Raw genomic sequence first — 15,572 nt, forward strand, 5'->3', positions numbered from 1 at the left:
CAAGAGTTAGCATGACGCCTCTTTCAAAACCGTTCCCTGCCTCTACGGATTGCTTTTTAACTCAATGTCGGGATAATCCCGATGGCAAATTCCCCGCAGCTCGTTGCAACCATCATCTTGCCGTTTTATCCGAGCAGTTGATGGGGAAAATGTCCAGCTGTAAAAGGCACTCCAAGAATGCTCGCTGCCTGGAAATTGAGACGCATTTGGCTCAAATGCGACAACAGCCTGTAGAGTACAGTGTGGATACGAGGGCCGTGAAGATCTTGGGAGATTGGGTGAGCAAACATCGGAATGCACCCGATTCAAGATGATCTCAACTAGGGATATAAAAACATCTACCACACAAAAGAGACATAGCGAATGACAAATACATAAACGAAATGAAAATGCTCATCTACACCCAGCTCCGTGTAGTTGCATGTACGCATCCTGTCGCCGCTATTTTCGTCACTATAGCGGTATGCTTGGGAACAGCGTTCCTCGTCATCAGAGAAATTTTCACGCCGGTCGGAAAGCGAAAACCACCCCAAGGGAAGAAATGGATACTTCCTCCTGGCCCCCGTGGAATCCCAATATTCGGAAGCCTACTAGACCTGAAGAATGCGAGAAGCGACCAGGATTATACAATCGTGAGTGTCTCTGCTACATAACTGACATCAACTAACAACGGATAGCAAAACGAACTAGCCAAATATGGCGAAATGACAACAATCCATCTCGGGTCTAAAACCTGGGTTTTACTAAATAGCAAACGTGTGGTGTCCGAAATCATTGCCAAGCGAGGCTCACTTACAAATGGCAGAAGCCCCATGCCCATAGCCAGCGGCATCGTTAGTCGAAATGGACGTTCTCTCTTGCTTCCTCCCTCCGGGTGGGCCGAGAAAAGACGAGTCATGCATTCACTTCTTAGTGGATCAGCTTTGAAGGAGTACGGATCCTGGCAGGAGCTTGAGAGTACGCAGATGCTCGCTGAATACCTTTTCCAGCCGGATCGATGGTATCGTCACCATTACAGATACGCGAACTCGGTAGTACATCGTATTGCCTTGGGTGAACGTCTTTTGAAGACCGGCAAGGAACTAGCTGATCTTCAAGATGTCGTTACTTACTTTGTTGGGAGTATTGGGAGTAGCTTGGTTGACTGGTTTCCTGCGCTGGACAACCTCCCCCATTTCATGCAACCCTGGCGCAAGTACTGGGAGAAGCTCGGGGATTGGAATGAAGAAGTCTACAAATCATGGTGGATACCAGTGAGAGAGAAAGTCGAACAAGGTGCTGCACCTCCGTCGTGGGTGCGAGATGTTCTCCTACATCCCGATACGCAGTTCACGGGGACAGATAAAGAGGCCATGTATGTCGCACTCCAGCTTCTAGAGGCTGGAAGTGATACCACCAGGGAAGCATTGAACATTTTCGCGATGTCTGCCATATGCCACCCAGAGAAATTTCAGAAGGCAAGGGCAGAAGTGGACCGCATTTGTGACTCAAACGGCATGCGTCTCCCCGGCATCGGCGACATGGAACAGCTACGTTATATCTGTGCCATGGTAAAGGAGCTGCTACGATGGCGCCCTATATTTCCCTTTACACCTGATCACACATTGACCTCCGATATGGAATTCGAAGGATATCATTTCCCGGCCGGAGTAGGATTCGTGATCAACGAGATCCCAGTCTGTAACGAATGCGAGGACCCAGGAGAGTTCAAAGCAGAACGATGGCTTGACGGGCATGAGACAGATGCTGCCCATGGTCTCTGGCAGTTTGGTGGCGGCCGACGTATATGTGTGGGGTATCGATTGGCATTCCGGGGCCTTTTCATCAATGTAGCACGGTTGGTATTCTGCTACGATTACAAGGCAGTAAGTCAATGTCTGGGTTTTGCGAACTATAATGGGAATCTAACCACCTAGAACGGTCCTTTCGATTCCAAGCGCTTGAACCACCATACTACAGGCGAACCTTTCCCAGTGAAGGTGACCCCAAGAAGCCAGCAGCATGTTGCGTTGATAATGGAGGAGGGCGCTAGACTTGAGATCTTGGAAGACGCTAAACGGCAACTGTGATGTCGAGAACATGTTTGGACGGCATTTATTCAATATAAGCGAACGTTGATGAAGAATTATCGTCCCTATTTCACTACTTGCAGCTTGAGACAATAAAATGTGTAATAGCCTTGGTCATCTCGCTTGGCGGTCTTCCAGCCGCAAAGTCAAATAGCGGGCCATCATGGGTCTCGTTCGCCATATACAGCTCCACTTCTCCCTTACTATTTCTCTGTAAAACATCACCCAGCTGTTGAACATGGTCACTAAATACCTCTTCGTAGCCCCCAGTGACAAGTATACGGTCAACGCAATCCAGACCTTCCCACCACTTCTCCGGCACATCGAGCGCCATTCCCCAGCCGTAACCGCCAGAAACTTCTTCAAGCCAGGGAGAGCCTTTCATCAGGTGGTCGCCCCATTCGCTAACCACCTGTCTCCCAAGAACATCGGCACTCAACCATCGTTTATACGAGGGGGTATTGAAATTGAATGAGCACAGAGGAGACACTAGGAAGCATCCCCGTATGCTCATAATCCGATCGATTGACGTTTCCATGGATTCAAATTGGCGGCGACGATGTAAATGGGACAGTAAGGCTAGAGACAAATGGCCTCCTGCAGAATCTCCTCCAAATATAACCTTATAGCCTTGGTGTTAGTTCAGTATTTGAGCACCATTTACGAGGCCCCATACATCAGACGGTTGGTATCCCAAAGAAAAGAGGCACTGTAACGCGAAAATAGCCTGTAGCATCTGGCGAGGATAGGGATTGGCAGGAATTAAGTCTGTCATGTTAGCCTTTTATTCTGACAAGGGCGTATCTCCCGTAGCTATGCCAATGATACCATATTCAAGAACACAGACATTAAGCTGGACACCAGCGTCGCACGCCTCTTGTCGAATATGTTCTATCCACTCGAGGTGGCCTTTCGACAGTGGCATGACATATCCTCCACCTACAAAACATCAGCAGCCGTGAAGTAAAGAATACTTAGTGACAATGACCGTGGAGGAACATAAGCACTTTGTTTCCTTCTCTTGGCCCCACCCACAGTATCCTCGTGGAGTTATCGGCGGCAACATCTACTCTGGGGACATTTCCTTTCGACAACATCCATGATTCATATGTGTCAAAAGTGGATGGCAGTATCGCCTGGAGTTGGCCAGGAGGAATATTAACCATCAAACTGCCAACGAACCCATTCCAGATGGTTGGCTTCAAAGGGAGATTTTTCTGCCACGCTCGGACAACGGCTTGGGCAATTCTAGCAACCGCCGAGGGGAAGACGAAAATCACAATGTTGAAGACAACCCGTAATTTCCCAATAAAGGACAGCTTGGGAGCCATTTTGTCGCATGTATCATATGACCTAAAGCTATAGTGGAGAGAGATTGCGATATTTGATACAATTCGGGGCCCGGGTGCATTCCGATAATGCCGGAACCGACCCGGAAATCAGCCTCGGTAGGCATCCGACGAAACATGTGGAGGGGGCTCGCCCAACTGGCCTTAGCAAACAGCATTTACTATCGTACTGGATGAAGCCCTTACACCCCTTCCGAGACAAATCACTTGAGACAGAAATATTTTAAAGTGAGGAGACGTAAGGCACTGCGTACCTACCTCATACAAGAATATTTGATATCATGAATGAGCCAGCAGGAAAAGCCCCAATCCCATCATACAGTCAAATCGCATGCATAGGCACAGGCCTCTCTTCGATTGCTCTTGGTGCAACCTTGAAACGATGGTATGGCCTTGAGGATATCCGCTTTTTCGAACGAAATAGCGACTGTGGCGGCACTTGGTACATAAATTCGTATCCAGGTATGGCTAATCGCATTGGTGAAAGTGACACCATCCATTGACGAAGTATAGGCTGTGCATGTGATGTACCGTCAGCACTGTATTCGTTCTCATGGCATCTGAATCCAAAGTGGACGAAGTTGATGCCCTCGAACAAGGAAATCAAAGCATACCAGGATGAAGTAATCGAGACTTACGGATTGAAGCATAAAATGACCTTTTCTGTCGAGGTCAAGGAGTGCATCTGGAGAGACGACGTGAGTCTATGGCGTTTGTCTTTCATCGACCTTAGGACAGGGGAAACGCTCTACCACGAATGTCAGATACTATTTGCCGCGACGGGGCCACTGGTACAGCCACGCCCTTGTGACATACCCGAAGCCGAGACTTTTGAAGGAGCGATCTTTCATTCCGCGAGATGGAGAGACGATATATCTCTTGAGGGGAAGAAAGTGGTCGTCCTTGGGAACGGCTGTAGGTCTTCTCCAGTCACATGGGGATATAGACTAACATGATCCAGGCACGGCTGCGCAAATAGTCCCTGAGATTGTGGACAAGACCGAGTCACTTCACCAGATCATTCGCTCCAAGCACTGGATATTTCCGGCTGCTAATTTCATCTATCCCCGCTTTCTCCGGTGGATATTCCAGTACATCCCTCTGGCAATGAAGTTGCATCGTCTTCATATATTCTTGATGGCAGAGAATGATTTTCGTCTATTTCCAATGACAAAAGCAGCAGCAAAGCGCCGTGAGGCTCGAAAGCAATTAACAGAAAAGTACATGCGCGAGAGAGCCCCAGAGAAATACCACGATCTTCTAATTCCCGATTTTGACGTGGGTTGCAAGCGGCGTATCTTTGACCCAGGTTATCTGAAGTCTTTACATAATGACAAGCTCGTTTTGACTGATGCCAATATCACCAAGATCGTCCCGAAAGGACTGGAAACAACAGAGGGATTTATCCCTGCGGATGTTATCGTTCTTGCTACTGGATTTCAGACTAACAAGTACACTCCATATATGCAAGTACACGGCAAGAATGGGACACTGGAAGATCATTGGAAGCAGTACGATGGTCCTGGGGCATACAATTGCACCGCCATGAGTGGTTTTCCTAATTACTTCCTTCTTCTTGGCCCGAATTCTGCGACTGGCCATACATCAGCCTTGATGGCCGCAGAGAAGTGGGTTCAACCGGCCTACGATGAAACATAAAATGCTAACATAAGAAGTTCTGTGAATTATGCCCTTCGTATCCTGAAACCAGTTCTAGACGGGAAGGCGACTTGCGTTGAACTGAAGCAAGAAGCAGAAAATAAGTACGTTCTCGATGTCCAGAACGCACTTCGCCAAACTGTCTGGAATGCCGGATGCGCATCATGGTATGTGAACTCAAAGGGCTGGAACTCCATGGCTTATCCGTGGAGTCAAGCCCATTACTGGTATCGGAGCCTGTTTCCGATATGGTCTGACTGGAAAATCAAGGTAAGCTAAAGCAACCAACCGTTCTCCTTTGTACTTTAGACTAATATCCCAAAGAAATCGAAGAAGCCAGTTCATCAAAGATACCTGCGCCCTTTCATACTGTTTGTTCTGGCAGCTATAAACGCAGCTTTTGTGCATGCCCAGGTTCCAGCATTTTGGCCGTGGGCTATGACATCTGCTAAGGAGGTAGCCTTGGAAACATGGCACAGATTGTGGCTTTGACTATCGTTATTGTGTACATTTGTTTGATGGGCAGCAATCATTTAGCTTTGCAATTTAGGGGTGTGTGACCCATAAAAGCCGCATCCAATGCCAAGGGGTCAGCCATACCACTTGGCTCCATAAAATTAGAACTGAATATTCTTTCCTATTGTTATCTGTGCACTGAATCGCTATGGTCCGACAAAAGAAAGTGTGCTTAGTTCGAGGATACGCATCCAGGTAGAAAATGCACGATCCCTCGACGATCATCGCTCATTTTCCACCTCCGCTCGTTCATAATACTTTGAAAGTATGCTTCTGACAAGCTACGTCCTCTGCACGGTATCAGTTCTCTGAGCTTTTCGGAGGAGACCCGACCCACCCGGGATGATTCCGGTATGGGAAGTGCTAATATTGGAAGGATAATTAAGTCGGTAGTTTAAATAGGCCCACTGTCATATCATTATCTGCATATAATATCTCTCAGATAATCATATATGAATATGATAGGGTTTGGAAGTCACCTGCCCCGGGAGGGTTTCTATATTGACCCTATCTTCTCCATTGTTAGAACTATCTTCCATCCGGTACCAACTATTCTACTTTCAGTCTATGCTGAAACAGTTTCTGGAGGCCTGCTTTCTAGCTTCAAGAATGGTCTTCTTCTAAGTGCATTGCTGAGTGCCGCTCTATGGATTAACGACTTCCTTACAAAATGGTCCCGAAACAACTGGGTTCGCGATACAACATGGGCCTGGGGCAAGGAGATTGTTATGGTGACCGGTGGGAGTAGTGGTATTGGAGCCAGTATTGTCAACAGGCTCGCAGACGATGGCGTGTCTGTCGTTGTTGTCGACATTGCTCCATTGACTTACAAAATCGGCAAGTTCCCCAGATCATGCTCGTCTTCGAATTTATTGCTAATGGCGAGGCAGAAAATAAGCCTGTTAGGTTTTATAACTGTGATCTGAGTGATGAAGAAGAAGTTCGGTTCATTTGTGGGCGCATTAAGGCAGAGGTTGGATACCCAACTGTCTTAGGTTAGCTCCTACCTTGAGGGCACATCGTGTAAATAATGGACTAACAGGAAAACTAGTGAATAATGCCGGCTTAAGCAGGGGCCAGATGATTGTGGACGGGAGTTACAGTGACAATCTCGTTACACTGAAAACTAACCTTCTGGCTCCATTCCTCCTCATCAAAGAATTTCTCCCGTCCATGATTGAGAGAAACCATGGCCATATAGTGAATATCTCTTCATTAAGTGCATATATGCCTCCTGCTGGGCTGGCCGACTATTCTGCTTCAAAAGCTGGGATGATTGCTCTTCATGAAGCCCTTGGACTGGAGCTGAAATATTGCCATAATAGTCCAAAAGTACGCACATCACTAGCGGTGCTAAGCTTCACAGACACACCACTTTTCAAAGGAGAATTGAATTCGTCGCATTTTATTGCCCCATTAATGCACGTGGACACTGTTGGTGATGCTATAGTCGACACAATTTATAGTGGGTACGGGCGTACTATTCATCTACCTGGAATATCCAAGTGTTTCGCAGGTATTGTAAGTCAACTCATTGGAAAATACTGGCGAAAAGGGACAATTCTGATTAAGATACAGAGAGGTGCACCAGAATGGGTACACAGAGCGTTCCTCGGCTTTTCCAAATCATTGAAAATTGATTTCAAGGGTAGGCAGAGGATTGATCAAATCACTGGACGGGTATATCATGTCTGAGGTCCCCTGAGGCAATATATACTACCAAGGACAGGAGAAAAGAAAAGGGAATCATGGCATATTCGTAGTGCAAAAGTCGATACTCAGAAATATAATATATGTATCAGCACATGGCGCTATAAATGAGCAGCTCCATCATAGAAAGTTGCTAATATGACCTAGGAAGACCTAGGACACGTTCGGCAATATAGTTCAAGATCATCTCTCGACTAACGGGCGCTATCCGAGGAATGAAGACTTCTCTCAGATATCTTTCAACATTGAACTCTGCGCTGTAACCCATGCCACCGTGTGATAGTACTGCCCGTTCGCATGCTTCAAATGCGGCCTCTGCAGCGAGATACTTCGCAGAATTTGAGTAGTCTCCGTCCGCATAGCCTTCATCATACATTCGCGCAGCATGATAGATCATCAGTCTTGCAGCTTCCAGCTTCATCCAACTGTCGGCAAGTGGATGTTGGATTCCCTGGTTCTTTCCGATCGGCCTTGTGAAAACTTCTCTCTCCCGCGCATAGAGGGCTGCCTTACGAAGAGCTGCGAAGCCCAGGCCCAAGGCTTCTGCACCGATCAGGATGCGCTCGGCATTCATTCCATGCATGATCATTTTGAAGCCTTCATTTTCCCTGCCAATCATATCTTCCATTGGAACTCGCCAGTTTTCGAAGAACAGCTCGTTCGTGTCCACAGCATGACGACCCATCTTCTTGATTTCTTTTACATGGATGGCGTCGCGGTTTAAATCCGTATAGAACAATGAGAGACCCTGGGATGGCTTTGTGACCTGGTCGCGCGGTGTCGTTCGGACAAGAATTAAAATCTTTTGTGCATTCTGCGCTGTGGAAATCCAGATCTTCTGCCCAGATAGCGTGTAATGATCGCCGTCCCGTCTAGCGAACGACTGCAACTTCAATGTATCAAGACCAGTGTTTGGCTCCGTCACACCGAAGCAAGCCTTCTCCTTCCCAGATATAAGGGGAACCAGCCATCGTTTCCGTTGGATCTCGGTACCAAATTTAACCACGGGCTCTAGGCCGAAGATGTTCATATGCACAGAAGAAGCGGCGGTCATTCCTCCTCCTGACTCCGATATTGTCTGCATCATCACAGCAGCTTCTGCAATTCCCAGCTCGGAGCCTCCATACTCCTGCGGCATGCAGATACCCAGCCAACCATCTCGAGCGAGGGTGGAATGTAAGTCGGTAGGGAATTGTTTCGTCTGGTCAAGTCTCGCCCAGTAATCGTCCGGGAATTTATTACAAATCTTTGCAATCGCATCCCGAACAGTCCGTTGCGATTCAGTCCAGTCTGTATTTTCATTTTGCAGGTACTGGAGGGCCTTTGCGTGAACCCCGCGCGTACCTTGCGCGACGCATCTCGGACGGGAAGCTGCTTTCCTCAATGGACCGAGGGTAATCTTGCATTGTCAACTAAAAGTCCCATGTTAATGCTGGTCAAGCACTTACTATTCTTCTGGCTATCGATAACATCTTTATACATGCCCTGGACCACTGTTGTGGGTGTCTTTCTGGTTTTTCTGGGCCATTTATATGATGAATGCGGGGACCGAGGCGGATAGACAGTATATGCGGGGTAGCAGGTTTCCGCGCTCCGCGCTTATAATCGATTCTATCCGCACTTGAGCATATTCCGTTCGGCTATGTCTCAAGTTATCTCGTCTATAAATGTTCAAGACCTCCAAGAACGGAATTCTGCCCCCGTATAACGTCTTCCACCATGACTCCGATCGCCAGAGCTCTCCTAAGGGCAAAACCCAACTCTGTCGCATTCAAATATAGCTCTCTTACCAAGAAAACGCCCATACACAAAAAGGCAGATTATTCAAGTATCAAACCAGAACCGACGGGACCATTGGAGGGGGTTCGTGTCCTAGACCTTACCAGGGTTCTAGCTGTACGATATGCCTGTTACCCTCTCTGCCCCTCCACGATATTAACTACTGCAGGGCCCATTCTGCACACAAATACTTGCAGACTACGGAGCAAAAGTCATTAAGGTAGAGCAACCTGATGGAGGCGATGAAACTCGCCTCTGGAAAGAGCCTGGAGAGGAGAAGCTGTGGCGAGATGGCACCCAGAGCATGTCTCTCTACTTCAACACGATAAATCGCAACAAGAAATCCATCTCTGTCAACCTAAAACATGAGAGCGGGAAAAAAGTCATTCTTGACTTGATAAAACAGTCCGATGTGGTAGTTGATAACTTTATTCCTGGAAAATTGGAACAGCTTGGCCTTGGGTACGATGTCTTCAAGAGTGCAAACCCTTCAATCATCCACGCTAGTATATCTGGTGAGTACCCTCTTTATGTCGCAAGCTTGATAAAATGATGAAATAACCAATTTCAACAGGCTACGGTGCAACTGGTCCCTATGCGAAAAGGGCAGGGTACGACGTCATAGCTGCCAGTGAAGCCGGACTGCTCCATATCACAGGTGAGCCCAATGGCCCTCCAACAAAGCTTGGTGTCGGAATTATGGACATTTGTACCGGTCTGTATCTCCACGGTAGCATCTGTGCTGCTCTGGTAGCTCGCAAAAAAACAGGGAAGGGGCAGAAGATTGACGCTTCGTTATTTGAAACCACGATCTCCATCTTAAGCAATGTAGGTATGTCCTGGCTCAACCTGGGTAAAGAAGGAAGACGGTGGGGGAATAGCCATCCAAGCATTGTCCCGTATGATGCATTCAAGACAAAAGATTCCTTACTGGTCATTGGAGCTGTCAACAATCGCCAATTTAAGGCCATGTGCAAGTACCTTGGCAAACCGGAGCTGGCTGATGACCCACGGTTCGTGGACAACGATGCTCGCTTAACAAACCGCGTCGAATTAAAGCAGATCCTGGACACTCTATTCGCTGCTAAGACGACAAGCCATTGGTTAGAGGTTTTCCAGAAGAGTGGATTACCTCACGGACCAGTCAACACCCTAGAGCAGGCTTTTTCTCATCCTCAGGTTGCTGCAAGACAGATGGTGCAGTCAGTGGAACAGAGCGCGTCCGTGTCTGGGAAACTTAGCGTTCTGGGAATTCCAGTCAAGTTTAGCGAAACGCCTGGGTCAATCCGAAGCGAGCCTCCGTCCTTGGGAGGAAACACGGATGAAGTCTTACGGGAGTTGTATACGGAGGAAGATATAGCACAGTTGCGAAAGGATGGTGTGATTTAGATGGAGCATATTTCTCTGACATCTGCCATATCAATACTTCAGGCACCCGGAATCTATTACGGGAAAACATTTATAGGCATATGCATGCAGTTGCATTGAGTCGGCAGATTTTCTACAGAACAACCTAAATACGTATTTTTATCGGGGCATTGTTCCTGGCATAATACCCCCAAACCAAGAAAACCCGTTTTGGAACGATAACACGATCATTGTCTTCAAAGGTAGCCCAGCTCCATTAGCTCGGAGAATGATAGCTTCCCCGCACGGCTTGAGCCTTGGCTATCCAAGTACCGAGGAACACGGAACCAATATCATCAAAAACATACTTGAAGGAGCTTAATTACCTTTCCGCATTTCAAACCCCCTGACCTGCCTTTTGTCCATATTTTCAACAATTTCTCGACTCATCATGTCTTCACAAACAGACCTAAGCGTGTCCTCGCTCTTCAATTTCAAGAACCATGTGGTGCTGGTTACAGGTGGCTCGACAGGACTTGGCGAGATGGCCGCCCAGGGATTCGTGCAGAATGGGGCAAGAGTTATCATCGCTAGCAGAAAGGAGAGCGCGCTGAAGAAGACAACCGACCGTCTTAACAGTCTTGGGCCTGGTGTCTGCGAGTATGTGGTTGCTGATCTGAAGGACAAGGCCGGATGCGACCATCTCGTGAATGAGGTTAAGAAGCGCACCGATCGGCTTACGGTCCTGGTCAACAACACGGGTGCTACTTGGGGAGCTCCATATGATGACTTCCCGGAGAGCGGGTGGGATAAGATTATGGCCCTGAACGTCAAGGCTATTTTCTATATGACTGTTGGCCTCCAGCCACTTCTCCAAAAGGGCACAAACGCTGAGATGCCGTCTCGTGTTATAAACATTGCTTCTACTGCTGGCGTAGCTACTGGCGATGTGACATCCGGTGAAGATGGTGGACTTTCACCCCCTGGCCATGGGCCATTTAGCTGTACGTTCTACTCATCTGATTCCGCTCGTTCGACTTAAACTTTTGCTGATCATATTATGCGTTTAGATGGACCTTCGAAGGCGGCTTGCATTCATCTTTCTAAGACCCTTGCGTCGAAGCTTGCTCCCTTAAACATCATGGTCAATTGCATCTGCCCGTACGTTCACATATCGTGATAAGTAAAATGTACCCTTGAAGCTAACATTCGCAGTGGCCTCTTCCCTTCTAGGATGTCCAACTTTGGCATCGAAAAGTTCGGAGATGCGCTGTTGCAGCGTCAGCCCACTGGTAGAATTGGCCGGCCTTCTGACTTTGCTGGATTGGTTCTCTTCCTTAGTAGCCTTGGATCAGCCCATATGACAGGGAATGTATTAGTGATTGATGGGGGTAGTACGGTCAGTGGATGGCGTGGCCGGGCGAACAAGCCCAAGATCTAGTGGATATCATATGATCTCTTTCGCCCAAGTCCAACGGATGTACACTGTATTTCCAGTCACTAGTCTACCCTGCTATGGGTCCTCACTATGAAAAATACCACAGTCCTCTTACCGATTCTTGATTGCATGATCTTGGAGTAAGGGATTATGAAAACGCTATTCCTGTTATTTTAAAAGCTTTTGGCAATCAAGATGAACAGTAATAGTTATTAACCACAAAAAATTTATCTCATTAACCCAAGTAGTGTATTGGAAATGTAACGCCGTGACGCTGCTAATCCCAACAACGAATTGTGTCAAAAGACCCCCTGTCTAATCCAGTTTTCCATATGTTGTTCAGAAATTGGACCAAGAGAAGCCATCGTAGGACTTGCTTCCTGCGTATTCTTTGTGTCAATGTCGGCAAACAACATTCCTCTTCCATCCTCCAATCCGAGGTAGAAGTCCAGCAATTTCAAGGCAGGCTTCTGGCAAATATCCTCATTGGACGGGTTCTGAATGCCCTCCAGTTCACTGATCCATTCCTCAATTGGAACAGAAGGGATGCGGTACGCTTTCTGGGCCGTCGACACAATCAAGGGACAGGTAGTCTTTGAAGGTTTAATCGGGTGGAAGAAGGCATTTGGGCATTGGGATGTTTGTCAACTTCCGAGGATCTCAACCATTATGTTCGCAAGCGTATCATAATTACTATTAGATAGTGCATTCTGTCAAATTATAAGTGACCAAGCCTACCACAGGTACCCAGTCAATATCATAAGCCCCCAATGTAGTGGGGACCTTGCCCAGAGCCTTTTAGGTAGCCGCAGGGGTGGGGAGCCATTCGTTCGTGTTCCACATTTCCTTCTGTGTCGTGGACCCGGCAATCGGCCCAACGCGGAATACACTGGTTGGAACACCTGCGCGGCGTGATGCTTCAAGTCACATCCGCTCTGCGACGTGTTTTGATTCACCGTAACCCTGTTCCATGAGAGGGCTGGGAGTTTCGAACGGGACTTCTGGAACACTGGGTTCCATTTCCGACCGCCAGGCACCTATCGTAGAAACTGAGGAAACGAATGAGAGGTGGGCATTGTATTTGCTCCAAATACTGAAGGGTGGTAAACTCGTAGAGACCATGGATATGGGGTTTTTCAAATTATTCCAGGGGAATATTGAAGTTCACCACCCAAGCGTTGCGGCTGAGCTGTACTTTGTCCAGTAATTCCTGGTACTTTCCATCTCCTAGCCCGAATTGTCTCTCACCAAATGGCACATGGAAAAAACCAAATGTCACATGGAAAAATTCTACTTTGCGAGTGTCCTTGAGTGCAGTCCACCAAGCCACAGGTATGAGCACGATATATGCCGTAGATCACAATATGTGCCAAGGAGGTGTGAAGTTATCCCAGGACATCATCTGTCTGAAGAGTCTCTGTCGCAATCGGATTCCGGACCGACCGACTCCGACCAACCTATGAAGAGCACAGTCATTATGTTTGAACAGCAGTATTTCGAGTGGCTTCATATCATTTTTCTTCTGCTGGTAATGATAATAGAATTGGCTTCTCTTACTCGTCCGTTATAGTCATCAAGGATTGCTTCTTATGGAACTCGGATGACACCATTGCTCTGGGTTCCATTGCTAGAGCTGGTATAGAGACTCGAAGAATATCCAGAATTGCATGTTTCTGCCCGATATCGCCCACGCCATAAACATGATGACCCATGGTAATCCGCACAAACTGGAGACTACCAGCAATATAACGCATAAAAATACTGACTTGTTAAGCTACGATGAAGTGTAATCCTAGTATCAAAGCTGCACCCCTATCAATGTGGCTAAGGGGGATCTGCTGTATGACACACATATTGAAGATGTGGGAGCCCAACGTATCTCACGAGGCCAGTTCTTCAGTAATTTTGTCGTGGAGAAAAGATGTGGAGCACCGCTCATGGGGAACGATTCAGTATTTCACATTCCGGGATGTATCTTTGAATCTGCGTAGCCCCAAGATTGTGAATTCATCGCAGTTATCAGAGTATGACGAGAGCCAGCGTGTGGACAATATTTGAAAACCTCATAATTTGAGACTAAATTATACATGACAACATGGAAATGTCTAAATGGTGCATGGTGTCTGACCTGATCCCACCGTTTATCAACGAACATGTGAATGACGTAGGGTTCTTGAAGACGGCATATGTCATTTTACGACCTGAAATGTACCAATGATCGTCTTCTTTATCTGCTAGTCTGGGTTATTTTAAGAAATATTTCATTAAAGCACGATTTCCATTTTCCTAAGACAACGGACCTTTCCACCCCGTACGGAGCAACCACTCTCGGAATGAACTGGCCCGGCCCCCCAGCTCAGCGGAGGGATCCTGTGCTGGATCCATCGTCCCATAGCAAATCTTGTCTTCCGGTGCGACCGCAATCCACTCTATCATCTGTCTTATATCTCGCTCATACCCGTTGCCTGCCACCTGGGCGACCAACATGCCCCACTCATCCAGCGAGATTGGTTCGAAGTAGGCTCTAGTGCCAGTGACTGCCTCGAACTCAGTCGCCATCTCCGCAAAGGTGATCTTACGAGAGACGACAGGATAGGTCTTCGTGGTTGTTTTGGGGCCGCGGAATATGATTTCTTGCTCGTGAGCCACGCGCAGAAGGTGCCAGAGAGATGTATGACATACCAGCAGCAAAATTCCCGATGTCGACGGCAGGATCGACCCAATCAGCAGATTTAGATGCCGGACATGGGGCGCAGAAGCGAACTGTTCCGTCGCCTGAAAAGATTAGCATGGCTAGGTAAGACGTTCGGGAGGTATTACCCAGCCGACGGCAATATTGTGGTGCCGAGAGATTGGAGTAGTAAAGACCTTAGTCCGGTTAATCTGCAGAATTTACACTCAGAAGTTGAGCACCAACCAGGGTACAAGACTGATACAGCGGGTAGTTCGTGGCGGGCCCATTGTTCAATAGTGTTTTTGTGGTCGAAATGGAACACCTTGTCAAAGCGTCCGTCGCTAGCATAAGTCAGATTCGGAAGACTGCTCCAGACAAAGTGCTGGACCTGATTATCCTGTAAATCACGAATATTAGTATCAATCATCCTCTTAAGTGGGCATATCAGACGCAAACAATACCCGGGCAGCTTCGATGATGTTCCTGCCTGCGTCCAACTCATGTCTCATCTCATCTTCCGTCTGAATGAGCCTTCCCACAATGCGGTTGTGTGTCATGGCGAACAGTGCGTCTGCGCCGGAAACTGCGGCTCGAAGGCTGTTGACATCGTACACGTCGCCGCAGCGCAACTCGATATTAGCGGCGGGGAAGTCGTTGAGAAGGGCCTGCGCAGCGGCAGAGTTCGGGTCACGGCTGATGGCGTAGATAGTTACTGAGCAATTCTGGTATCGAGGATTGGTAGCGAGGGCACTAATAAGCCCTCTGCCTTGGTTCCCAGTGGCACCAATGACGGCGACTCTCATTATTGAGGTTGTTACCTTGGCAAGAGAACAAAATGTGGTGCCTTGGGCATGACGTAGCTCGGTTTATTCATCAAGTGGGGACTTATATGTTAGCAGTGGATCTCCACAGGTGATCACCAGTTACCAATCATGCTCCTAACCCATCCAAGTAAAGGAAAATAATAGACGGTGTTCCTATCCCAGATTAACCAAGGCCCGCGACAACTTAAGCATCCTGCACCTTGGGAA

At 47.7% G+C, this 15,572-nt stretch overlaps 8 protein-coding genes across 8 annotated transcripts; 5 read left to right on the forward strand and 3 right to left on the reverse strand.

Annotated features, from left to right (window-relative positions):
- Window positions 1–76: 76 nt before the first annotated feature.
- Window positions 77–2,106, forward strand: BDV59DRAFT_165238 (cytochrome P450). The gene is made up of 3 exons (XM_073687639.1): window positions 77–632; window positions 678–1,865; window positions 1,917–2,106. The coding sequence occupies exons 1-3, from the start codon at window positions 384–386 to the stop codon at window positions 2,067–2,069; spliced, it is 1,590 nt and encodes a 529-aa protein (XP_073549634.1). The 5' UTR covers window positions 77–383; the 3' UTR covers window positions 2,070–2,106.
- BDV59DRAFT_165206 (alpha/beta hydrolase) lies at window positions 2,030–3,434 on the reverse strand. The gene is made up of 4 exons (XM_073687638.1): window positions 3,058–3,434; window positions 2,898–3,008; window positions 2,746–2,837; window positions 2,030–2,691 (listed from the first exon to the last, which is right to left on the reverse strand). Exons 1-4 carry the CDS (start codon window positions 3,398–3,400, stop codon window positions 2,143–2,145), a joined length of 1,095 nt encoding a protein of 364 aa, XP_073549635.1. The 5' UTR covers window positions 3,401–3,434; the 3' UTR covers window positions 2,030–2,142.
- Window positions 3,435–3,476: 42 nt separating this feature from the next.
- BDV59DRAFT_175175 (flavin-containing monooxygenase) lies at window positions 3,477–5,700 on the forward strand. The gene is made up of 5 exons (XM_073689203.1): window positions 3,477–3,880; window positions 3,932–4,333; window positions 4,380–5,046; window positions 5,095–5,347; window positions 5,402–5,700. Exons 1-5 carry the CDS (start codon window positions 3,700–3,702, stop codon window positions 5,567–5,569), a joined length of 1,671 nt encoding a protein of 556 aa, XP_073549636.1. The 5' UTR covers window positions 3,477–3,699; the 3' UTR covers window positions 5,570–5,700.
- Window positions 5,701–6,002: 302 nt separating this feature from the next.
- BDV59DRAFT_175177 (uncharacterized protein) lies at window positions 6,003–7,388 on the forward strand. The gene is made up of 4 exons (XM_073689204.1): window positions 6,003–6,430; window positions 6,484–6,588; window positions 6,645–7,114; window positions 7,172–7,388. The coding sequence occupies exons 1-4, from the start codon at window positions 6,046–6,048 to the stop codon at window positions 7,286–7,288; spliced, it is 1,077 nt and encodes a 358-aa protein (XP_073549637.1). The 5' UTR covers window positions 6,003–6,045; the 3' UTR covers window positions 7,289–7,388.
- Window positions 7,389–7,436: 48 nt separating this feature from the next.
- BDV59DRAFT_212133 (acyl-CoA dehydrogenase family protein) lies at window positions 7,437–8,785 on the reverse strand (the record flags this gene model as incomplete). The annotated part of the gene is made up of 2 exons (XM_073695963.1): window positions 7,437–8,593; window positions 8,752–8,785. The coding sequence occupies 2 exons, from the start codon at window positions 8,783–8,785 to the stop codon at window positions 7,437–7,439; spliced, it is 1,191 nt and encodes a 396-aa protein (XP_073549638.1).
- A 143-nt stretch (window positions 8,786–8,928) lies between these two features.
- BDV59DRAFT_175180 (CaiB/BaiF CoA transferase family protein) lies at window positions 8,929–10,478 on the forward strand. Its single transcript, XM_073689205.1, has 3 exons — window positions 8,929–9,199; window positions 9,252–9,597; window positions 9,657–10,478. The coding sequence occupies exons 1-3, from the start codon at window positions 9,023–9,025 to the stop codon at window positions 10,469–10,471; spliced, it is 1,338 nt and encodes a 445-aa protein (XP_073549639.1). The 5' UTR covers window positions 8,929–9,022; the 3' UTR covers window positions 10,472–10,478.
- An 89-nt stretch (window positions 10,479–10,567) lies between these two features.
- Window positions 10,568–12,027, forward strand: BDV59DRAFT_175181 (short chain dehydrogenase/reductase family). Its single transcript, XM_073689206.1, has 3 exons — window positions 10,568–11,433; window positions 11,500–11,590; window positions 11,645–12,027. The coding sequence occupies exons 1-3, from the start codon at window positions 10,881–10,883 to the stop codon at window positions 11,868–11,870; spliced, it is 870 nt and encodes a 289-aa protein (XP_073549640.1). The 5' UTR covers window positions 10,568–10,880; the 3' UTR covers window positions 11,871–12,027.
- Window positions 12,028–14,104: 2,077 nt separating this feature from the next.
- Window positions 14,105–15,382, reverse strand: BDV59DRAFT_175186 (NmrA/HSCARG family protein). Its single transcript, XM_073689207.1, has 5 exons — window positions 15,003–15,382; window positions 14,785–14,938; window positions 14,688–14,735; window positions 14,550–14,642; window positions 14,105–14,500 (listed from the first exon to the last, which is right to left on the reverse strand). The coding sequence occupies exons 1-5, from the start codon at window positions 15,342–15,344 to the stop codon at window positions 14,154–14,156; spliced, it is 984 nt and encodes a 327-aa protein (XP_073549641.1). The 5' UTR covers window positions 15,345–15,382; the 3' UTR covers window positions 14,105–14,153.
- Between the last annotated feature and the right edge of the window lie 190 nt (window positions 15,383–15,572).

The sequence above is a fragment of the Aspergillus ambiguus genome (genome assembly GCF_047715705.1).
Source record: "Aspergillus ambiguus strain CBS 117.58 unplaced genomic scaffold BDV59scaffold_9, whole genome shotgun sequence".
Lineage (NCBI taxonomy): Eukaryota > Fungi > Ascomycota > Eurotiomycetes > Eurotiales > Aspergillaceae > Aspergillus > Aspergillus ambiguus.